The sequence below is a fragment of the Haematobia irritans genome, chromosome 2 (assembly GCF_050003625.1).
Source record: "Haematobia irritans isolate KBUSLIRL chromosome 2, ASM5000362v1, whole genome shotgun sequence".
Taxonomy (NCBI): Eukaryota; Metazoa; Arthropoda; class Insecta; order Diptera; family Muscidae; genus Haematobia; species Haematobia irritans.
In genome coordinates this window covers 118,346,714-118,367,550 of record NC_134398.1, presented here as the reverse complement: position 1 = coordinate 118,367,550, position 20,837 = coordinate 118,346,714, and the positions used below count along the sequence as shown (strand labels likewise).

Below are 20,837 nucleotides of genomic sequence, written 5' to 3'. Positions count from 1 at the left end.
ACAAGCTATCGACTTGAAACTTGGCACTGGTAGTTGTTATCAGCGTTGCCACTACGAAATTTTATTTTGGACCAAAATTTTTCTAAAATCGGACCAAAATTCCCTCCAGCGGACCAAATTTCCAATTTTGAAGAAACAGGCATTAAAAAATATTTTATTGTTGTACTTAGTGCTTTCATTAAAAAAGTATAGTAAATCAGAAAGGACTGATATGATTTAGTGGTTGACATCAAAACATCGACTTTTAAATTTGAAAAAAAATGACTTTTTGAAAAGTTGAATTTTAAAGTCAATTGTAGTTGACATCAACGCGAATTTTTATTCGATTTTCTGTGATTGAAATGGTATCTAATCCCACACTGAAAAAAAATTTTCACGGCTCCAAAGATTTTGTCTTTACGCTAATGATTTTGGTCTTGATTCCTAGCTACACTCAAAAAAAAGTGAACTCTCTATTTCACTAAAGCCAATTTAACATTAGTTAAATTAACTAAAAAAGAGGACAAAATTATACACAAGTTAAGCATTAAGATTTACTAAATTCGTATTTCTCCCAACATAGTTCATTATTTATTATTATTTCTTTAAATTTGTAAATTTTACTATAAATGCGTCCATCATGAACTTATGTCACTAAAGAAATTCTTGCAATTTTGAACTCCAATTTTTTCCTTCAAACTACAAAATTTTCTTTAACAAATTAAAAAAATAATTATGTCCAATAAATTTTCTTGAATTTGTCGTAAAATATTTACTTATTTTTGTGATATTGGCGTGATACCAGCGTTTGTTTAGTTAAAATTTTCTAAAAATTTAAAAAATTTTCTAAAATCAAACAAAAGTTTTCTTCCTGGCGGGTTCACTGTTTTTTCAGAAGCAGAGATTTGAAGTGAGGACACATTTACGTCACAATTCTCTTATACTGCAAGTGCAAATTATTTTGTTTCAAGTAGGTTAGGTTAGGTTATGTGGCAGCCCGATGTATCAGGCTCACTTAGACTATTCAGTCCATTGTGATACCACAGTGGCGAACTTCTCTCTTATCACTGAGTGCTGCCCGATTCCATGTTAAGCTCAATGACAAGGGACCTCCTTTTTATAGCCGAGTCCGAACGGCGTTCCACATTCCAGTGAAACCACTTAGAGAAGCTTTGAAACCCTCAGAAATGTGACCAGCATTACTGAGGTGGGATAATCCACCGCTGAAAACCTTTTTGGTGTTCGGTCGTAGCAGGAATCGAACCCACGACCAGGGATCCGGAGCGGAGCGGAGCGGAGCAAGCCCTTTTTTGCCGGAGCGGGAGCGGAGCGGGAGCGGTATTTTTAAAATCCGGAGCGGAGCGGTTTCCAAATGAAAAACCGCTCCGCTCCGGATAAAATATTACTTGAATGAAATGTGTAACTTTGAAATTCCACTGTGTAGGTAATTTCAAATTTAGCTAGTACTTAGCGTAGTGTGAGTAAACGTTTAAAATGTACGATATGTATTTTTGTACGTACGTACATTGGGGAAAACACAACGTGTTTTTTAGTAATTGTTTTCAAAAACGGCAAATGTCAAAATATATATCTAGTATGTGTTGTAAAAGTAACAACTGTACTTTCGATCAATTTCATCCCGTATTACTACAAAGATGTTTGTAATGAACGTCAAATAAATGCTATTAAACAATCTTATTTATATTTAATTTTTAGTTTTCTACACTGAAAAAATATTGTCGTGAAGTCAAAGATTCCATGTCCTTAGAATAAGAATGCAAATTTTGCTTAACATGGAAGACGCATTTCTCTAAAATAAAGTTTTTTTTCTTGTCCAAAAGGCAATAAACTTTTGAATGAAGTTGTAATGTCCTTATAATTAAGTGATTTTACTTAAAAATGTGTATCATAACATGAAAGATACAATTTTTGAGGTAAGGTCAACGTGACTTTAATAATTAAGAAAAATTCTTTAAAATTAATAAAATTGTCTTTAAATTTGTTTCCTTTTTGCATCTTGCCTACAAAGCAAAAAATTGTTAAAAAATAAGACATGTTTTTCAACACTTTATTTTAAAGACGCTTTTTACTTGAAACATAGCATAATTTCTACTGGAAGTCGAGTCTTAACATGGAAAAAAATAACTCGTTAACTCCTTTTTAAAGGATTTTGATAACAACTGACGAAAAAAAATCTAAAAAAATTAAAAATTAACATTTGCTTCCTAGAAGCAAGTACATAACCCCCAAATTTAAAAGAGAATTACGTCTTTAAAGTATCCTTACTTGTATTCTCCGCTTCTTTGGCTCGGAATTAATACCCAAACTGTTAAAGTAAAGACAAAATCTTTGGAACCGGGCATGCTTTTTTTCATTCACATTTCCTTTACTATTGTACTATACCTAGCATTCTCTTATTTCTGATATTAGTTCTCGAAAAGTTAATTAAAATTATGGATAGTTTCAATTTTGGTTGAAAAATGTGCGCATATACATTTATTATACAATACAGGGGAAAAAAGCGAAATTAGGTAACACTAGATCTGAGTAAGAATATTCGTAGGTATACCACGGACTGATGTCGATGGAGGTTGTTGCAAACATAAACATACACACACACATTACAAATATAACAAAACCTCTTCTCTACGTCTGTTGCAAAACAAACAAAAACTTTCGGAGAGTAGTTACTTATACTCTGTGTATAGACTTTCAATTCCAATCAGCGTTGCCGTTTTGGTCCGATCGGACCAAAATTGGTCCAAAAGATTTCTAATTTTTAAATTTAGTCCGATGGTCAGACCAAACAGAATTTGGTCCATTTTGGTCCATTTTCATAAATTTGGTTTCTATCACATATTAAATAGTAGATGGTGCACCGCAAAGAATATTGTCGGGAGGCCAAATATTTCACATGCTTAAAATACGAATACGAATTTTGTTTAGAATAGAAGACGTATTTCTCTGAAAGAAAGTTTTTCCTTGTCTAAAAGTCTCTAAACTTTTCAATGAAGTCTGTTTGTCCTTGTAGCTAAGTGATTCTACATAAAAATGTGTATCCTAACATGAATGCAAATTTCGTTTTATTTAGATATATGTATTGCCCGATTTCGACAAATGGGGTCACGTTGCACTTTTTTTACTAACCGATCGTCGTCAAATTTAGCACAAAATAATCTTCTGTATCACCCTTTAAGTCTGAAAATTTCATCGAAATCGGTTCAGATTTAGATATAGGTCCCATATATATGTATCGCCCGATTTTGTCAAATTAGGTCATAAAAACCTTATTTATCAACCGATCTTACTCAAAGTTGGCGAAATGTAATCTTCTATAGCACTAACTATATGTGCAAAAAATCATCGAAATCGGTTCAGATTTAGCTATAGCTCCCATATATGTACCGCCCGATTTTTCTAAAAATAAAACTCAATTGAACAAATAATACAATGTTTGTACTATAATTTTCTCGAAGAGGAGCGGAGCGGAGCGATTTTTTTTTTCTCGGAGCGGAGCGAGGAGCGGAGCGTTTTTTTTTTCTCCGGAGCGGGAGCGGAGCGGAGCGAAAAAAATGGACCGCTCCGGATCCCTGCCCACGACCTTGTGTATGCAAGGCGGGCATTCTAACCATTGCACCACGGTTTCAAGTAAAAAACGACTTTAAAAAATGTGTAGTTTTACAGTCAAACTGCAAAACGTCAACAATATTAAAGACGATATCATTAATTTTGAAGATTTTTTCAGATATATTAAAGCCATTTTGACTTTAGTAAAACGAAATTTTCTTCCATGTTAGAATACTTAACTATAAGGACTTCATTGAAAAGTTTATAGACAAGCAAAATAACTTTATTTCAGAAAAATAATCAAAATTCGTATTTTAAGCACATGAAATCTGTGGCTTCACGACAGTGCACATATACTAATGAATATGTGATAGAAATTTTAAACACTAGAAACAATTTATAAATTTGACCAAATATATGAAAATGGACCAAAATGGGCCAAATTTCGTTTGGTCCGACCATCGGACCAAATTTAAAAATTAGAAATCTTTTGGACCAATTTTGGTCCGATTGGACCAAAACGGCAACGCTGGTTGTTATTGATGTAGGTCGGATGGTATTGCAAATGAGCCATATCGGTCCACTTTTATGTATAGCGCCCATATAAACGGACCCCCAAATTTGGCTTGCCGATCCTCTAAGAGAAGCAAATTTCATCCGATCCGGCTGAAATTTTGTACATAGTGTAAGTATATGGTCTCTAACAACCATGCACAAATTGGTCCACATCGGTCCATAATTATATATAGCCCCCATATAAACCGATCCCCAGATTTGGCTTGCGGAGCCTCTAAGAGAAGCAAATTTCATCCGATCCGGCTGAAATTTTGTACATGGTGTTAGTATGGTCTCTACCTACCATGCAAAAATTGGACCACATCGGTCCATAATTATATATAGCCCCCATATAAACCGATCCCCCGATTTGGCTTGCGGAGCCTCTAAGAGAAGCAAATTTCATCCGATCCGGCTGAAAATTGGTACATGGTGTTAGTATATGGTCTCTAACTACCATGAAAAAATTGGTCCACATCGGTCCATAATTATATATAGGCCCCATATAAACCGATCCCCAGATTTGACCTCCGGTGCCCCTTGGAAGAGCAAAATTCATCCGATTCGGTTGAAATTTTGTACATGGTGTTAGTATATGGTCTCTAACTACCATGCAAAAATTGGTCCACATCGGTCCATAATTATATATAGCCCCCATATAAACCGATCCCCCGATTTGGCTTGCGGAGCCTCTAAGAGAAGCAAATTTCATCCGATCCGGCTGAAAATTGGTACATGGTGTTAGTATATGGTCTCTAACTACCATGCAAAAATTGGTCCACATCGGTCCATAATTATATATAGGCCCCATATAAACCGATCCCCAGATTTGACTTCCGGAGTCCCTTGGAAGAGCAAAATTCATCCGATTCGGTTGAAATTTGGTACGTGATGTTAGTATATGGTATCCAACAACCATGTAGGAATTGGTTCATATCAGCCCATAATTACATATGGCCCCCCATATGAACCGATCCCCAGATTTGACCTCCGGTGCCTTTTGGAAAAGCAAAATTCATCCGATCTGGTTGAAATTTGGTACGTGGTGGTAGTATATGATATTTAACAACCTTGCCAAAAGTGGTCCATATCAGTCCATAATCATATATAGATTTGGTTTTGGAGCGTCTTGGAGGAGCAAATTTCATCCGAGTCAGTTGAAATTTGGTACATTGTGCTAGTATATGGCCGTTAACAACCATGCCTAACTAGGTCCATATCGGTCTGTAGTTATATATAGCCCTCAGATAAATCGATCCCCAATCACACAGAAATTGGTCCATATCAAGTTCATAATTGTATATAGCCCCCATATAAGCGACCCCCATATTTCAATTCTGGCTCTCTACGTATCATGCAGAAAGTCCATATCGATTTGTAATTATTTGTAGACTTACTTATACATAACTTTTTTGTCTAATATATACCACGTATGGACTAACTCACAATTTAGAAAACGATGTTAAGAAGTTTTAAGATCCCAAAACAGAAGTAATTCGATTGTGGATGACAGTCTTTCGTAGAAGTTTCTACGCAATCCATGGTGGAGGGTACATAAGATTCGGCCCGGCCGAACTTACGGCCGTATACACTTGTTTTATTTTGTTTTTTTGTTTTATGAATTGAAATGAATGAAAATTCTAATCACAGAGTTTCAATATGAATAGGCCTCATTCTTTGGTGTGGGGCATATTGTATTGCTTTCTTAGGGCGTTTTCGATTCGCAAAAGATATGTTGCCTTGGTGTTACACTACTTTTTCCCTAATTGGCACTTCGCCCAAATGATAGTGTAATTCTAAAGTTATTGTTAATTTATAATATTGTGAGGTATAAAGGATCCAAAATCTATGGCAGTGTCCTTGATATGTTGCAATCAATTTCGAGAATGTTGCACCTTTTTTCCCAATCGAAATCGCCATTAGATACCTATAGGTCTAAGATTTTGTCCCGTCTGATGATTTTTCAGCGTGAATAAGGAGACAATTGTTTATATTACGTTAGTTGACAGACATTTTTGATGTATAAAGCGTAGACTACCCCGGTGATCTTCGCTAATATTAAATATGTATATGTGCCCGATATTAATTTTAGTAAAATAAATCTTCCCTTAGCCCAACCACCACTGTAGACATTGTCTAGAAACATCGTCAACATCGTTATGGGAACATGGACTTTTTTGCTTCTATCACGAAGTGATCCAATTATCGCTTCAACTGCGGAAAAGATACTACACTCAACGAAGTTTATTGGTACATACAAAAAATTATCACCAAAATTTTTTCAATTAAACACTTAATTGAATTTGGAAACGGATTCAATTAATATGTTGATTGATTCAATTAATTATTTAATCAAATCCGAATAAAAACCAATTAAAAAATGATTGATAGTTTGTTACGCATCCAATTAAAATATTAATTGATTCAATCAATTTGTTAATCAATTCGGAAATAATTTTCAATTACAAACGTGATTGAAATTTTTTCCGTTTCCAATTACACATGTGATTGATCCAATCACCTTTGTGATTGAAATTGAATAATTTTGGAAAGAGCGAAAAGAGAACAAGGGAATGGGTATTTATTCAACAATGTATGATGGAGAGATCTGTCTGTGGAAGTAACTCGCGTAAATTGAAAAACATGATTGGCGACATTCTGTCTGCTGCATTCAAAATGTGTGCATAAATATTTTGAACGCAACAAAGGGTTGAAATAAATAAAGTGTGCAACAACAAATGGCCATGAGGTAAAGGTTTGAAAAAATATATGAGAGAACGCATTTGAAATTACCTGTGTTTGTGTTTTGTGGTATTTTAAAAATGGAAAACAATCTACGTTTATTGAAGGTAAGAAATTGTGAAATGTGAATACCGTTTTCCATTGAAGCCTGCTTACATTAAACGGACTAATATAATATATTTGTATTAATTTCTTTTAGTGAGCAATTTTATTTCGTGAAATTGGCCAATTAATCCCATCAATTCCATCATTTTATCAAATAGGAATATAAGAATATGTTTGCAATCAAAAGGTGGGTACCGTATTGATCTTTTAATTAAAAAAATAAATAAATTTTTAAAATTATAAATTTTTTTCACTCCTAGTTTTCTTAAAACCAAGAGCGGTATGGGTTTGTTGGATGATTCACCTTGAAGTTGCGAAGTAGCGTTGGCATTAAATTGCATTTTTGTTGTACCTGCCTTTTTCAGTTTGAACCCAAGTACACACAAAAAAAAATTTTTTGATTTCAATCACGAAAATCGCGGATTCAATCATTTTTTTAATTGAAATGTCTTCAATCACGAAAATGATAGTATCAATCACCCATTTTGATTGAAAACCAACAAGATTTTTAATTAAAAATTTAATTGACTTTTGTCACGGAATCAATTAATTGTGTGATTGAATCAATTAAAAACGTGATTGATTTTTAACATAAAATTCAATCACAGTTTTAATTGAATCAATTAAAATTTTAATTAATTTCGCGACAAAAATCAATCAACTATTTGATTCATTCAATTAAATAATTAATTGAAATTGGCTATAAATTTCGATCAAAAAATTTATATATTGCGACCCCAAAATCGTATTTAGTTTTTTTCTTTTGAAATAAAAGAAAATATGTGTTTCTTATAAAACATATTTAATATTTTATTATTTTTTGAATTATGCAATAGACAAATAAATTTGGTTCTTGTCATTTGTGTTTTGTTCTAACATAACTTACAAATACAACTACTATCAATAACAACTATAGGGTGAAAAAAAATAAATTATATAAATCATTATCTTCCTTATAATAATAACCATGTTAGCATGTTGCTTCTAATATGTAGATGCGCCTAGATTTCCAATAAATCAGCAGCCAGTAAGCTAAATTAGTTTTTCTGAAAGTAAACAGAATAATTCGAATTTAATTTTGTTCGAATAAAAATGTTAATTTTGTTAAACATTACCTTCATAGAATATCAAGTTCAATTCTTAGTTCCAGGTTGCAGATTTATAATCTTCTTTTGCAGGTGTAGTCTTTTAGCATAAAAAGGTGTATTAAGGAGCTCGGTAATTTAATTTTAGTAACAATTCCTTTCCAAAATTTCCACACATTGAAATCGTCTATTAAAATTTGAACCAATCAAAGACAAAAATAATGGGAAAGCAATGTAATATTTGGTATTATATTGATGATACTTTGCAAATTCTGGAAATAGAAAAAAATATAAATGGAAAATACATATTTTTATTATTATCGGATATTTTTCATATTTTTAAATCCAAAAGAAAGAACTTTTTTACCATTACATAATTCAGCTCATTAGTTTATATATCAGATATACTGCTCTCTACTTGGGTTCAAACTGAAAAAGGCAGGTAAAACAAAAATGCAATTTAATGCCAACGCCACTTCGCAACTTCAAGGTGAATCTTCCAACAAACCCATACCGCTCTTGGTTTTAAGAAAACTAGGAGTGAAAAAAATTTATAATTTTAAAAGATCAATACGGTACCCACTTTTTTATTGCAAACATATTCTTATATATTTGATAAAATGATGGAGTTGATGGGATTGATTGGTCAATTTCACGAAATAAAATTGGTCACTAAAAGAAATGAATAAAAAATATATTATTTTAGTCCGTTTAATGTAAACAGGCTTCAATGGAAAACGGTATTCACATTTCACAATTTCTTACCTTCAATAAACGTAGATTGTTTTCCATTTTTACAATACCACAAACACAGGTAATTTCAAATGCGTTCTGTCATATATTTTTTTCAAACCTTTACCACGTGTCCGTTTGTTGTTGCACACTTTATTTATTTCAACCCTTTGCTATGATTTGTTGTTGCGTTCAAAATATTTATGCACACATTTTGAATGCAGCAGACAGAATGTCGTCAATCATGTTTTTCAATTTACGCGAAAAACAAAAACCCAACCGTTCGTTACGAGTTACTTCCACAGACTGATCTCTCCATCATACATTGTTGAATAAATACCCATTCTCTTGTTCTCTTTTCGCTCTTTCCATTGCTCAAAATTATTCAGTTTCAATCACAAAGGTGATTGGATCAATCACATGTGTAATTGGAAACGGAAAAAATTTCAATCACGTTTGTAATTGAAAATTATTTCTGAATTGATTAACAAATTGATTGAATCAATTAATATTTTAATTGGAAACGTAACAAATATCAATCATTTTTTAAATTGGTTTTTATTCGGATTTGATTAAATAATTAATTGAATCAATTAACATATTAATTGAATCCGTTTCCAAATTCAATTAAGTGTTTAATTGAAAAAATTTTGGTGATAATTTTTTGTGTGTAGAGAGCAGTGTATCTGATATATAAACTAATGAGCTGAATTATGTAATGGTAAAAAAGTTCTTTCTGTTGGATTTAAAAATATGAAAAATATCCGAAAATAATAAAAATATGCATTTTCCATTTATATTTTTTTATTTCCAGAATTTGTATCAAAATATCATCAATATAATACCAAATATTACATTGCTTTCGCATTATTTTTGGCTTTGATTGGTTCAAATTTTAATAGACAATTTCAATGTGTGGAAATTTTGGAAAGGAATTGTTACTAAAATTAAATTACCGAGCTCCTTAATACACCTTTTTATGCTAAAAGACTAGAACTGCAAAAGAAGATTATAAATGTGCAACCTGGAACTAAGAATTGAACTTAATATTCTATGCAGGTAATGTTTAACAAAATTAACTGTTAATTGAACAAAATTAAATTCGAATTATTCTGCTTACTTTCAGAAAAACTAATTTAGCTTACAGGCTGCTGATTTATTGGAAATCTAGGCGCATCTACATATTAGAAGGAATTATAAGGAAAATACTGATTTATATAGTTTATTTTTTCACCCTATAGTTGTTATTGATAGTAATTGTATGTGTAAGTTATGTTAGAACAAAACACAAATGACAAGAACCAAATTTATTTGTCTATTAATATAATAAAATATTAAATATGTTTTATAAGAAACACATATTTTCTTTTATTTCAAATAAAACTAAATACGGTATATATATAAATTTTTTGATTGAAATTTATAGCCCATTTCAATTAATTATTTAATTGAATGATTCAAATAGTTGATTGATTTTTGGCGCGAAATTAATTACAATTTTAATTGATTCAATTAAAACTGTGATTGAATTTTATGTTAAAGATCAATCACGTTTTTAATTTAATTTTTTAATTTTAATCACACAATTAATTGATTCCGTGACAAAATTCAATTAAATTTTTAATTGAAAATCGTGTTGGTTTTCAATCAAAATGGGTGATTGATACTGTCATTTTCGTGATTGAAGACATTTCAATTAAAAAATGATTGAATCCGCGATTTTCGTGATTGAAATCAAAAAAAAATTTGTTTGTAGGCACAAATCTGCTGAAAAGGGAAAAACGGCTACGGTTTATTGAAATACAAATATTGTCTGATTTTTTTTTTCAGCCTCGATTAGGAGCTATCGACCCGACCGAACACCAAAAAATTTGCAGCTGTTTCAGTAATTCTGTTGACATTTCTGAGTATTTCAAAGCCTTTGCCACAGTAATGTAAAACGTCGTTCAAACTTGTTAGTGGACTAAAAATAAAATCGAGCATCCTTCTTGGTATCACAATGAACCGAATAGTTTGAGCCTATAATATAGCGTTCCTTTATTCATAGTCTAACGTACGTCAGTTTATTTTGATCATTAAAATCATATACCGCTACTCTGACAAGAGCTAAAAAATATGATTCGTGCCTTTAGTAATCCATTTTTCCAGTTTTCGTGGTTAGGAGCAACAGGCAATGCGATATGTCTTTAGAGTATCTGACCGCATAAAGCAGGTCGCCCTTGCAAAAGTTTAATCTCCTGTTTTTTCGTAAAAATACACTATATCTAAGGGCAACAGACGTTTCTTAACTGTCACTGATCTGTCTTCATTTTATTATGATCTTAAAGTTTGTTTATCTAATTGAGTTTTTTCTATGTCAAAAAAACATATCAAAAAACATATCAAAAAAACATATCAAAAAACATATCAAAACAACATATCAAAAAAACGGTTCCAAAACAAAAAAACATATCAAAAAAACGGTTCCAAAACAAAAAAACAAGGTCTCGCACACATATTTTTTGACTTTTCGACAGGGTGTTATCATCCAGTTTCGAGTTGCGCTCCCCGACTAAGATGAAAAGGGTCCAAATTGATCTGATTCTTCGACTTTGTTCGCAAGACTTCGTGATCTAAATTTAGTGGCACTACTTGGTGGGGGCATTGGCTAATTGAAACTCCAATGACAAATATCTTGGATCGATCATCAGACTGTAAACATCTCATGTCATGGGTAGTAGTAGTAATCTTTATTTCAAACAATTTACAATAATGAATTCATAAAAATATTTGATAAATGATAGATTACCCATTGTTCATTAACAGAATTTTGGCTTAATTAGCCATCCAGCAAAAAAAAATTGGAAGTTCTTCCAAAGGCACAACTTTAAAAGCAATTCCAAAAATGTCCTCGCAAAGAAGTTCTTTATTTTAGCTGCACAGGAAGTTCTTTTAATTAAATTTTTTATAACTCGCTTTTTCATATTTTTTTATGGAAAATTTAAAATTTTTTGTTTAAATAGGTTAAAAATAGATTAAGAATTTATAAAATGGTAAAAATTGTTCAAAATTTTCTGAAAAAATTGCCAAATCCATACTAGAAAAATTGCGAATTTTTGAAAATATTTGATGCCAAACGTTCCACACAAGCGTAAGAATGCATTAAAACTCATAAAAAAAAATTAAAAATTATTTGTCAAAATATCACAAAATTTCTTAATTCACATCCAAAACACTGAATTCACATCACACCTTAAGAAGTGATGCAAATCCAGTGCAACGGCTGTTAAAATGGTGAACATCCGTTCTATGACAAGCCCATGTTAAATCCATCGCTTCTGCGCCAATTTTGCACCACTTCCGGATCCAAAAAGAACATTTTCACTACTTAAAAATTTTCAATCCACAAAGGGCAAAAAGCTTTGTATTCTAAGTAATTTTTAGCCATAAAAGAATCTACAATAAAAATGATTTTAAAACCGAAAGAAGTGAACTTGTATCATATACGGTATTTGAGAAATTAAAAAAAAAACTTTGAACTTGTTTCCTGTAAAATTCACTTTTTAGATTTAGCGTACTTTGGAGTGGAGACATCGATATAATATTTCGAAATATTGTTTTATTAGCTTTAAATAAAATCACCATGTTCCGATATTCGAAAAAATTTAGTTATCTTATAATGAAACAGTCGAGATACTCTTGGACTACAATCCAATTGTATTTTGAACGTCTCACTAAATATAAATACAGTGACTCACACCCGGACGCGTACAACTTCAAATTAAAAGTTATGATATATAAAGGGTGATTTGTTAAGAGCTTGATAACTTTTTTTAAAAAAAAAACGCATAAAATTTGCAAAATCTCATCGGTTCTTTATTTGAAACGTTAGATTGGTCCATGACATTTACTTTTTGAAGATAATTTCATTTAAATGTTGACCGCGGCTGCGTCTTAGGTGGTCCATTCGGAAAGTCCAATTTTGGGCAACTTTTTCGAGCATTTCGGCCGGAATAGCCCGAATTTCTTCGGAAATGTTGTCTTCCAAAGCTGGAATAGTTGCTGGCTTATTTCTGTAGACTTTAGACTTGACGTAGCCCCACAAAAAATAGTCTGAAGGCGTCAAATCGCATGATCTTGGTGGCCAACTTACCGGTCCATTTCTTGAGATGAATTGTTCTCCGAAGTTTTCCCTCAAAATGGCCATAGAATCGCGAGCTGTGTGGCATGTAGCGCCATCTTGTTGAAACCACATGTCAACCAAGTTCAGTTCTTCCATTTTTGGCAACAAAAAGTTTGTTAGCATCGAACGATAGCGATCGCCATTCACCGTAACGTTGCGTCGAACAGCATCTTTGAAAAAATACGGTCCAATGATTCCACCAGCGTACAAACCACACCAAACAGTGCATTTTTCGGGATGCATGGGCAGTTCTTGAACGGCTTCTGGTTGCTCTTCACTCCAAATGCGGCAATTTTGCTTATTTACGTAGCCATTCAACCAGAAATGAGCCTCATCGCTGAACAAAATTTGTCGATAAAAAAGCGGATTTTCTGCCAACTTTTCTAGGGCCCATTCACTGAAAATTCGACGTTGTGGCAGATCGTAAGTCTATTCATGATGAAATGTCAAAGCATACTGAGCATCTTTCTCTTTGACACCATGTCTGAAATCCCACGTGATCTGTCAAATACTAATGCATGAAAATCCTAACCTCAAAAGAATCACCCTTTATGTGAAAAATAGAGATAATTTATTATTATTATATACAATCTCAATATTATCCAACACGTTTGGCACGAAATTGGACGAAAAATTTACCAAAAGAGGCATTCCAATGTCCAGGAGCTCAAATCATTTATTTTGGGAGCATGGATCAATATGGATCCTCAAATTTGCAAAAATCTTATGTCTTCAAAGAGACTTGAATCTGTAATATCTGCTTTTTTGGTGTATCATTTTACCCATAAATTTATATTTTTCACAAAGATTTGATAAATTTATACCTAACGTTGGGGGCGTCATCCAACTTTTACGATTTTCTAATCAACAAATGTAATAATGATACAAAGAAAAAAAATTTTTTTTGGAAAAAATGTTAATGTAAAAGAGGGGGTCAAATTTACGCCACGTCCCAAATTACGCAAAACAATTCCACCTGATCAGTTAAAGGTTATACACTTTAGAGAGGTTTTCAAGGTTGAACTTGCGCCTTCTGAAAATCTGCCATTCTCGTGGCCAACCGGCTTCATTCCGTATTCCGTAGATGTCTACTTGAAAGTTATCATCAAGCCAAAGTACACACACAACTTTAGTTATGAATTTGCATTTCATGGTCCCTAATGAAAATTGCACATTTAAAATGAATTTAAATCGGCTTGACGATTTTTTATCCGGGACCTGGTATAAAATACGAATTCAGTTTGGACAAACTTAAAGTCGGTACTATGTACGGTATTCGCGATGGAAATCAGTTTTTCTTTTACTACCTTTATTTTGTTTTAGTACACATATAAATTGAGACGTACTATTACCCAAATGGACCATAGGGCTCCTTCATTCAGATTTTGAAAAAAATACTGAAATATTTTATTTTAAAAATATAACCGTGAAAATAAACTGGTTATCAATCCGAAATCCGAACATTACATCGCTCTTTAGTTATTTTAAGAGCGAATTGAACCAGCAACAAGCAAAATTTGCATTATCTCCCTTTTTGTGTGACTGTGTATTGTATTATTGGTCAACATTTCCAGCAATATGACCTCTTTTGTTTTGTTACTCAATAAACACATAACAGCCAAATATTAATGGCTTCATTGCAATTCAGTACCATTGAAATCCTAATTTGGTTTTGTTGTCAAAATACCTAGGTGGGGTGATTGGTTGGCTGGTACTTACTTCGTGTGTAATTTCCAATTCATGCTTTGCATTGTCATACAATGTCTCCAACTCTTCAAGTCGCTGTTCCAACGATGACTTCTCCTCCAGCAATGAGAGACCATATTGGGCTGACTGGGCCCTTTCACTGGTCGCTTGGTCGAGTTCACGCGTTAAACGTTCAACTTCCATACGGAGTTCATCGTTGGTCTTGGACGATGTGCCGCCACCACCAGCACCTGAATCCAATGACATGTTGTAAACGACTGAAAATGTTGATGTATCGTGGTGATGAGTTATTTGGTGGTGGATATGTCTGGTTGCTTTAGCTCACGATGATGATAATGATGATGAGATTTACAGGATTCAATGCTCCTGTCGTTGAAACTTCGCTAAAGCTCTCGTAGTGGTGGTGTACTGTTGGGATGTGTTTCAACACAAAATTGAGAATGCAATTGCTTGTTTTTAACGGTGTTTGTTTACTGGACGGGCACGACAAAACAAAACATAGACAAGTAGGGTTTGGGGGCGAAATGCTCAGTTTGGACGAATGTTTAGAATTTGTGTTATTTATTTTTTTTTTTTTTTTTTTTGTACAGAAAAAGGACTATTAACTTGTTCAAAGTTCGTTACAAAAGGTGTGGCAACACTTTTGTATTGTTGTGGGCGGAATCGTGATGTGATTTATGTTTGTTGTATGTGTATATGGTTGGATTTGTGTTTTGTTTTTTGCTATTTATTTGGCGGTATTTTTTCTATTACTTAAAAACTTTTGAATTTGTGTCGTTGTTGTTTTGTAACTGGAGGGTATTCTTTGCTTAATTTCGTTTCTTTATCTTTCCGTTTATTAAAACCACCTTCCGGCATTTATCTTTGGACGTAATTTTTTAATAAATTCTAGTTGGGATTATTTGTTGTATTTGTGTTGTTGGTAAACTCTCTCGGTAGCTCGTTCTCTTTATGTTCTCTCGTGGTAAATGCTCTTTACCGTACTTCTTCTTCAATCTTTCGTTCTTTGGCAATGATTGGGGATTTATATTCAGCTTTTAACTTTATCGAGTTGGGGAAAAAATCCACAATTAAATAAAACCATTTTTATTTGCTATGCATATGCAAATATTTCACTTTTGTTTTAGCCAACACAGCATTAAACGAACGCAGCACTTTTCCATAAATAGGTGCCGTGACGTCACGTTTTCACTACATCCACAAGATGGATGTAGGTTTCTTTCATATTTTTAACACTGCACTTTCTTTTTCGTTTTTTGCACAAAATAATATCAAATGATTCGAGAGAAATTTTTGGAACTCCAACTCGAAATTTGCCAATCTATAGCTTCAGTTCGTTTTGCATGATTTCTAATTGGAATACACAAAGCACGCAAATACACACACGGAAAAAAGAAATTTCCTTGCGTTTTTCTTTGGCCAAGAAGAAGGAATAAAAGGGAGCCAGTTCTTTAACATTCACGAAGTACAAGAACAAAGACAGGCCCGAAACTATTTATGAAGAAAAACAAAATTGTGACGTTCTTCTCCCCGTTAAACACAGATACTGTGGCCGATCACAAATTACGCCGGCGTTGGAGTAAATTGGACAAAATATCATGACCGCATATATGGGTAGATTGTCTGAGTACCGTTCGCACGCACAGACCAATCATCCAACAAAAAGATGTACATTCCCAATAAAAACAAACGTTTGAAAAATGCTAAATTTCAACAATTTTTCAAACATTTTTCAAAGGATTAGGGTAATATTCAAGTTGAGAAAATCGCATTCTCAACAAAAAACAAACATTACCCTCAACAGTGAAATTCAACACATTAGCAATAATATCTCAAGTGTTATCCTCAAATTGAAATGCATTGCTACTTAATAATTTGTCAAACAATTTTCGATGCGAGTCAAATTCAAAATTAACATCGTTGCAAATACTTTTCAACCTAAATTTGTATCCCCACTTCAAATTGAAAGTCAAAGTCAAAATTGTATGAATTTTGTATAATTTATTCATTTTCATCAAAATAAAATATATAATAATACACTACACTACATAATACACTACAATACCAATTGATAAATAATAATCTTATTAAACATATCAACAAATAAGAATAAAAAAAAAACAAAACTTTAAATATCTTAAACATTATTAGTAAACACTTTTGTATTGATAATTCGGTTTCCTTCCTTTTGGTGTCATAAAACAGCATTAAAATTTATTAACATGCGGGCAATTTTAAATTAGGAACGTACTGGACCGCGTCTTACAATTGATTTCCAGCAGAAGGAATTCACAAAATATCCATTTTAACCCTGCCAACATTTTTTGAATTTGGGGGCGCTTCTGAGAATCCCCACTACGTCGAAAACAATCATATACGACATCAAAAACTCGTCGGAAAAGCGCCGTAACTATTCAGAAGTTGTACCACGCCAAGTTACTACGAAAAAGTTTCTCATCAGTGCAATTATTAGGTGCCTATTTAGATCAATTTCGAAGGACGCCAATAAGAACCCCTGCAAACTATCAGAAAAAGTGCATTTTAAGGTAATCGTAGAAGAATCATTGTGGTCAAGTAAAACACGATTGTGTAGATGTTTATTGATTTGATTAAACATTTATAATTTCTTATAAATATAACATGTTTCGGTTTATCTCATCACATTTAACATAATTTTTTGCATTAATAAAAGAATGATGTTGAGTTTTAAGTAGCAAGTTACATATTGCAGCGTCTATCAGCCAGTTTGTTTATTTTCGATGGAGACCGCGTGCCTGGAAAAATATTTGAAAAACGATCACTTTATTCTATTTGGAAAGTCGAAAATTGTTCACCACATACCTTTCACAATTTTAAGCGTAATATCTATGTTTTCAGAACTTTATTTTCGTTTTTATTTAGATAAAATATAACAAGCTGGTTGCGCTTGGCGTTTCACAAAAAATAAAATGGCTCTTCTAACAGTAGTGATGGCAAAATACTTTCATGTACATTTTGTACTTTTTGATATGCTTCCTCCATCACAGTTCGCGATGGTTGTGGTGACATTTACGAGTCTGTGCGATGAGGATGAAATGGAACTTTGAAATGCTGGCAGGGAAACCGATAATAGCATATGAATTAAACGGACGATGTGATGCACATTTTCATCCAGAAGTTCTTGATTTCAACAATTTGGTGTTTTTAACAATTTTAATTGGTTGCACTTGTAATGTTTCTGCAAACTTTTTCTTGTCGATAAGCCACTCATTTTTCATTGGTCAGCTCCTTAATGTTTGCAAGAATGTAGCATCCAAAGATTTTAGTTTTCTGCAAAGAGATTTAAATTTAGTGACTTCTCTAAAGTATTGTTTTAATTTTTCATATTGACGTACCAATTATTATAAACTATTTGAAGCAGTTCCAGTTAATTGTCCACCATTTTTTCATCGGTCAGCTTTTTAATGTTTTCAAGAACGTAGAATCCATAATTTTAGTTTTCTGCAAAGAGATATACATTTAGTGACTTCCTTAAAGTTTTATTTCATTTTTTATTTTCACTTACCTATTTTTATAAACTATTTGGTTATTTGTCTAAAATTTTCCAATTTTTTTTTAATTTTTTGCAATTTACCACGAACTTCGTTACACAAATAAGTATTGAAAACCACATGGTTTTTTCGTTGCATTTTAGGGTAGTGTTTTGTCAAAGTTTCTCATATTATCTTCAACGCCTTTTCAAAGATTTCGTCAACATTTTGGCAAATTGGAAGTAATTCGCAAACAATTTGAAGATGTATTGAAGATGCGCTATTTCAAGTCAAGTTGAATTTATGTTGAAAATTATTTACCCTCAAACTGAACCCAATAAACACAGGATGAGCGTTTTTCAAATGCAACACCTCTTCAGTTTGAGGGTAAATATAATTTTCAACATAAATTCAACTTGACTTGAAAAAGCTCATCTTCAATACATCTTCAAGTTGTTTGCGAATTACAACCAATTTGGCAAAATGTTGACGAAAACTTTGAAAATGTGTTGAAGATAATTGGAGAAAACTTTGACAAAACACTACCCTGAAATGCAACGAAAAAACCACATGGGTTTCAATACTACTTTGGACAACAAAGTTCGTGGAAGAAATACAAAAATGTGGAAATTTTTTAATAATCAATTGAAAATGCTTATAATAAATGGTAAGTAAAACTAAAACACGAAATGAAAACTTTAAGGAAGTCACTAAACTCAAATCTCTTTGCAGAAGACTAAAATATTTGGATGCTGATTCTTGGACACATTAGGAGGCTGGCCGATGAACAATGGTAGTGGCTTATCGAGAAGAGAAAGTTTCCATAAATCAAAGTGCAACCAAAAAAACTTGGTATTTATGCTTTTCCATATCAACAACTACTGGATGATAATTCGCATCACATCGATAGTTTAATTTACATCGCATCATCGGTTTAATTTGTTATTTTGTGAATTGAAATTGCTGGAAATTTATTCCAATTATCTGGTCATCAAGTTCCTGAAAATTGCCAGTATTTTAATAACAACAATTTTGTAACACCAACGTTCTTGAGGAAATCACGAAGTACGTGGTCAGTTGGAAGAAATACAAATTGGTAAGTCAAAATAAAAAGTGAAATGAAAACATAATGGAAATCACAAAACTCGATTGTTTTGCAGAAAACTAATATCATTGGATGGTATATTCTTGGAAGATGTTGGCCGATGAAAAACCAATGAAGGCAACAACAAAGTAAAGTTTTCAGAAAACTTACAAAGTGCAACCAATTAAAAAAAAGTGCAACAATTCCTATATCAATAACTTCTGGATGAAAATGTGCATTACATTAATTTACATCCCGTCATAAGGTTGATATTCTGTGATTTCCTCTTGCTGGAATCTATTCTAACACACAAGCCAGCAAGTTCCTCGATAGTAATTATTTCAAATTGCCAGCATATTAATTAATAGTTATTTGACACCAACATTATGGAGAAAATGGAATTATACATGTAAAAATGTTTAAGATATTTAAAGTTGTATTCATAGTTTTATTTATTAATACGTTTAATAAGATAATTACATTTTGATTGGTATTATATTATTGTTTTTATATATTATTAATGTTATTTTTAAGATTATTATATTTGTTAATGAAAAAAATAATAAAATTTACAAAATCCCTAGAAATTTAGTATTGACTTTCAGTTAGAACTAGGATTGACTTTCATACAAATTGTGGTTTGAAAGGATTCGCAACAATGCTAATTTTTTATTTTTCTCACGTTGAAAAATGTTTGAGAAATTATTGAGTAGCGATGCATTTCAATTTGAGGATTACAATTGAGAAATTATTGCTATTGTGTTGAATTTTACTGTTGAGGGTAATGTCTGTTTTTTGTTGAGAACGCGATTTTCTCAACAATTTCTCAACTTGAATATTACCCTAATCCTTTGAAAAAATGTTTGAAAAATTATTGAATTTTAGTATTTTTCAAACGTTTGTGTTTATTGGGAAAAGTTGTTGCATTTGAAAAACGCTCATCCTGCGTTTATTGGGATATTTTGAATAGGGTATGTTATTCGGGGTATATTCCAAATTAGGTGGGTACACATTCTAATATTGACGTGTTTTGGAGGAAAACTTGTGTTTTTGAACTTGTTTTTTAGTATGGCGAAAACGACTCGTTTTGAAGTGCTTATAAAGGGAAAACATTTCAAACCCCAAAACATGCTTGGTGAGAACACCGCATAACTCAATAAATTAAAAAATATCAGCTTGCATTATTTAACACTACCAAAAATTTTGTTAGCATAAATAGCAATGCATTTCTCATGGGGATTTTGTGAAGATGTAATTCCTTGCCATAAAAGTGGGTATTAAGTTCGAGTTTAGCCGCTAAAATCGTTATTTTTCACTAAAATGAAAACTAAATCGTATTCCATAAAATGGTTTATTAAAGAAAAGTAATCGTGCAAAAATGACTTAATACCCACCTTAAACTCGAACCTAGTACTCACCTTAAAAGAAAAGTTATATCCCTGGTATCATTTTTTGAATTTGACAGCGCTTCTGAGTATCCTTACCACGTCGATAACAGTCGTACACGATATCCAAATCTCAAAAGCGCCGTCACTATTGAGAAGTTTTACCACGCCAAGTTACTACAAAAAAGTATCGCTTGAGTGATATTATTAGGTACCCTTTTAGAT

General features: G+C 32.4%; 1 protein-coding gene and 1 long non-coding RNA gene across 3 annotated transcripts in view; one reads left to right on the top strand and one right to left on the bottom strand.

The window, feature by feature from the left end:
* BicD (Microtubule-associated protein Bicaudal D) overlaps positions 1 to 16,170 on the bottom strand; it is a 99,864-nt gene extending 83,694 nt beyond the window's left edge. The window contains exon 1 of one of the 2 annotated variants that reach the window (XR_012719597.1): positions 14,647 to 16,170. Coding sequence is in view for 1 of the 2 variants with exons in the window: in XM_075295950.1 (XP_075152065.1) it covers positions 14,647 to 14,880 (234 nt within the window). In the remaining variant the exon portion in view is untranslated. The remainder of the gene's footprint in view (positions 1 to 14,646) is intronic. The other variant, XM_075295950.1, reaches the window with a different exon arrangement.
* A 2,316-nt stretch (positions 16,171 to 18,486) lies between these two features.
* Positions 18,487 to 19,613, top strand: LOC142226080 (uncharacterized). Its single transcript, XR_012719596.1, has 3 exons — positions 18,487 to 18,810; positions 18,876 to 19,239; positions 19,304 to 19,613. It is a non-coding gene; the product is annotated as an uncharacterized LOC142226080 (long non-coding RNA).
* The last annotated feature ends 1,224 nt before the right edge of the window (positions 19,614 to 20,837 follow it).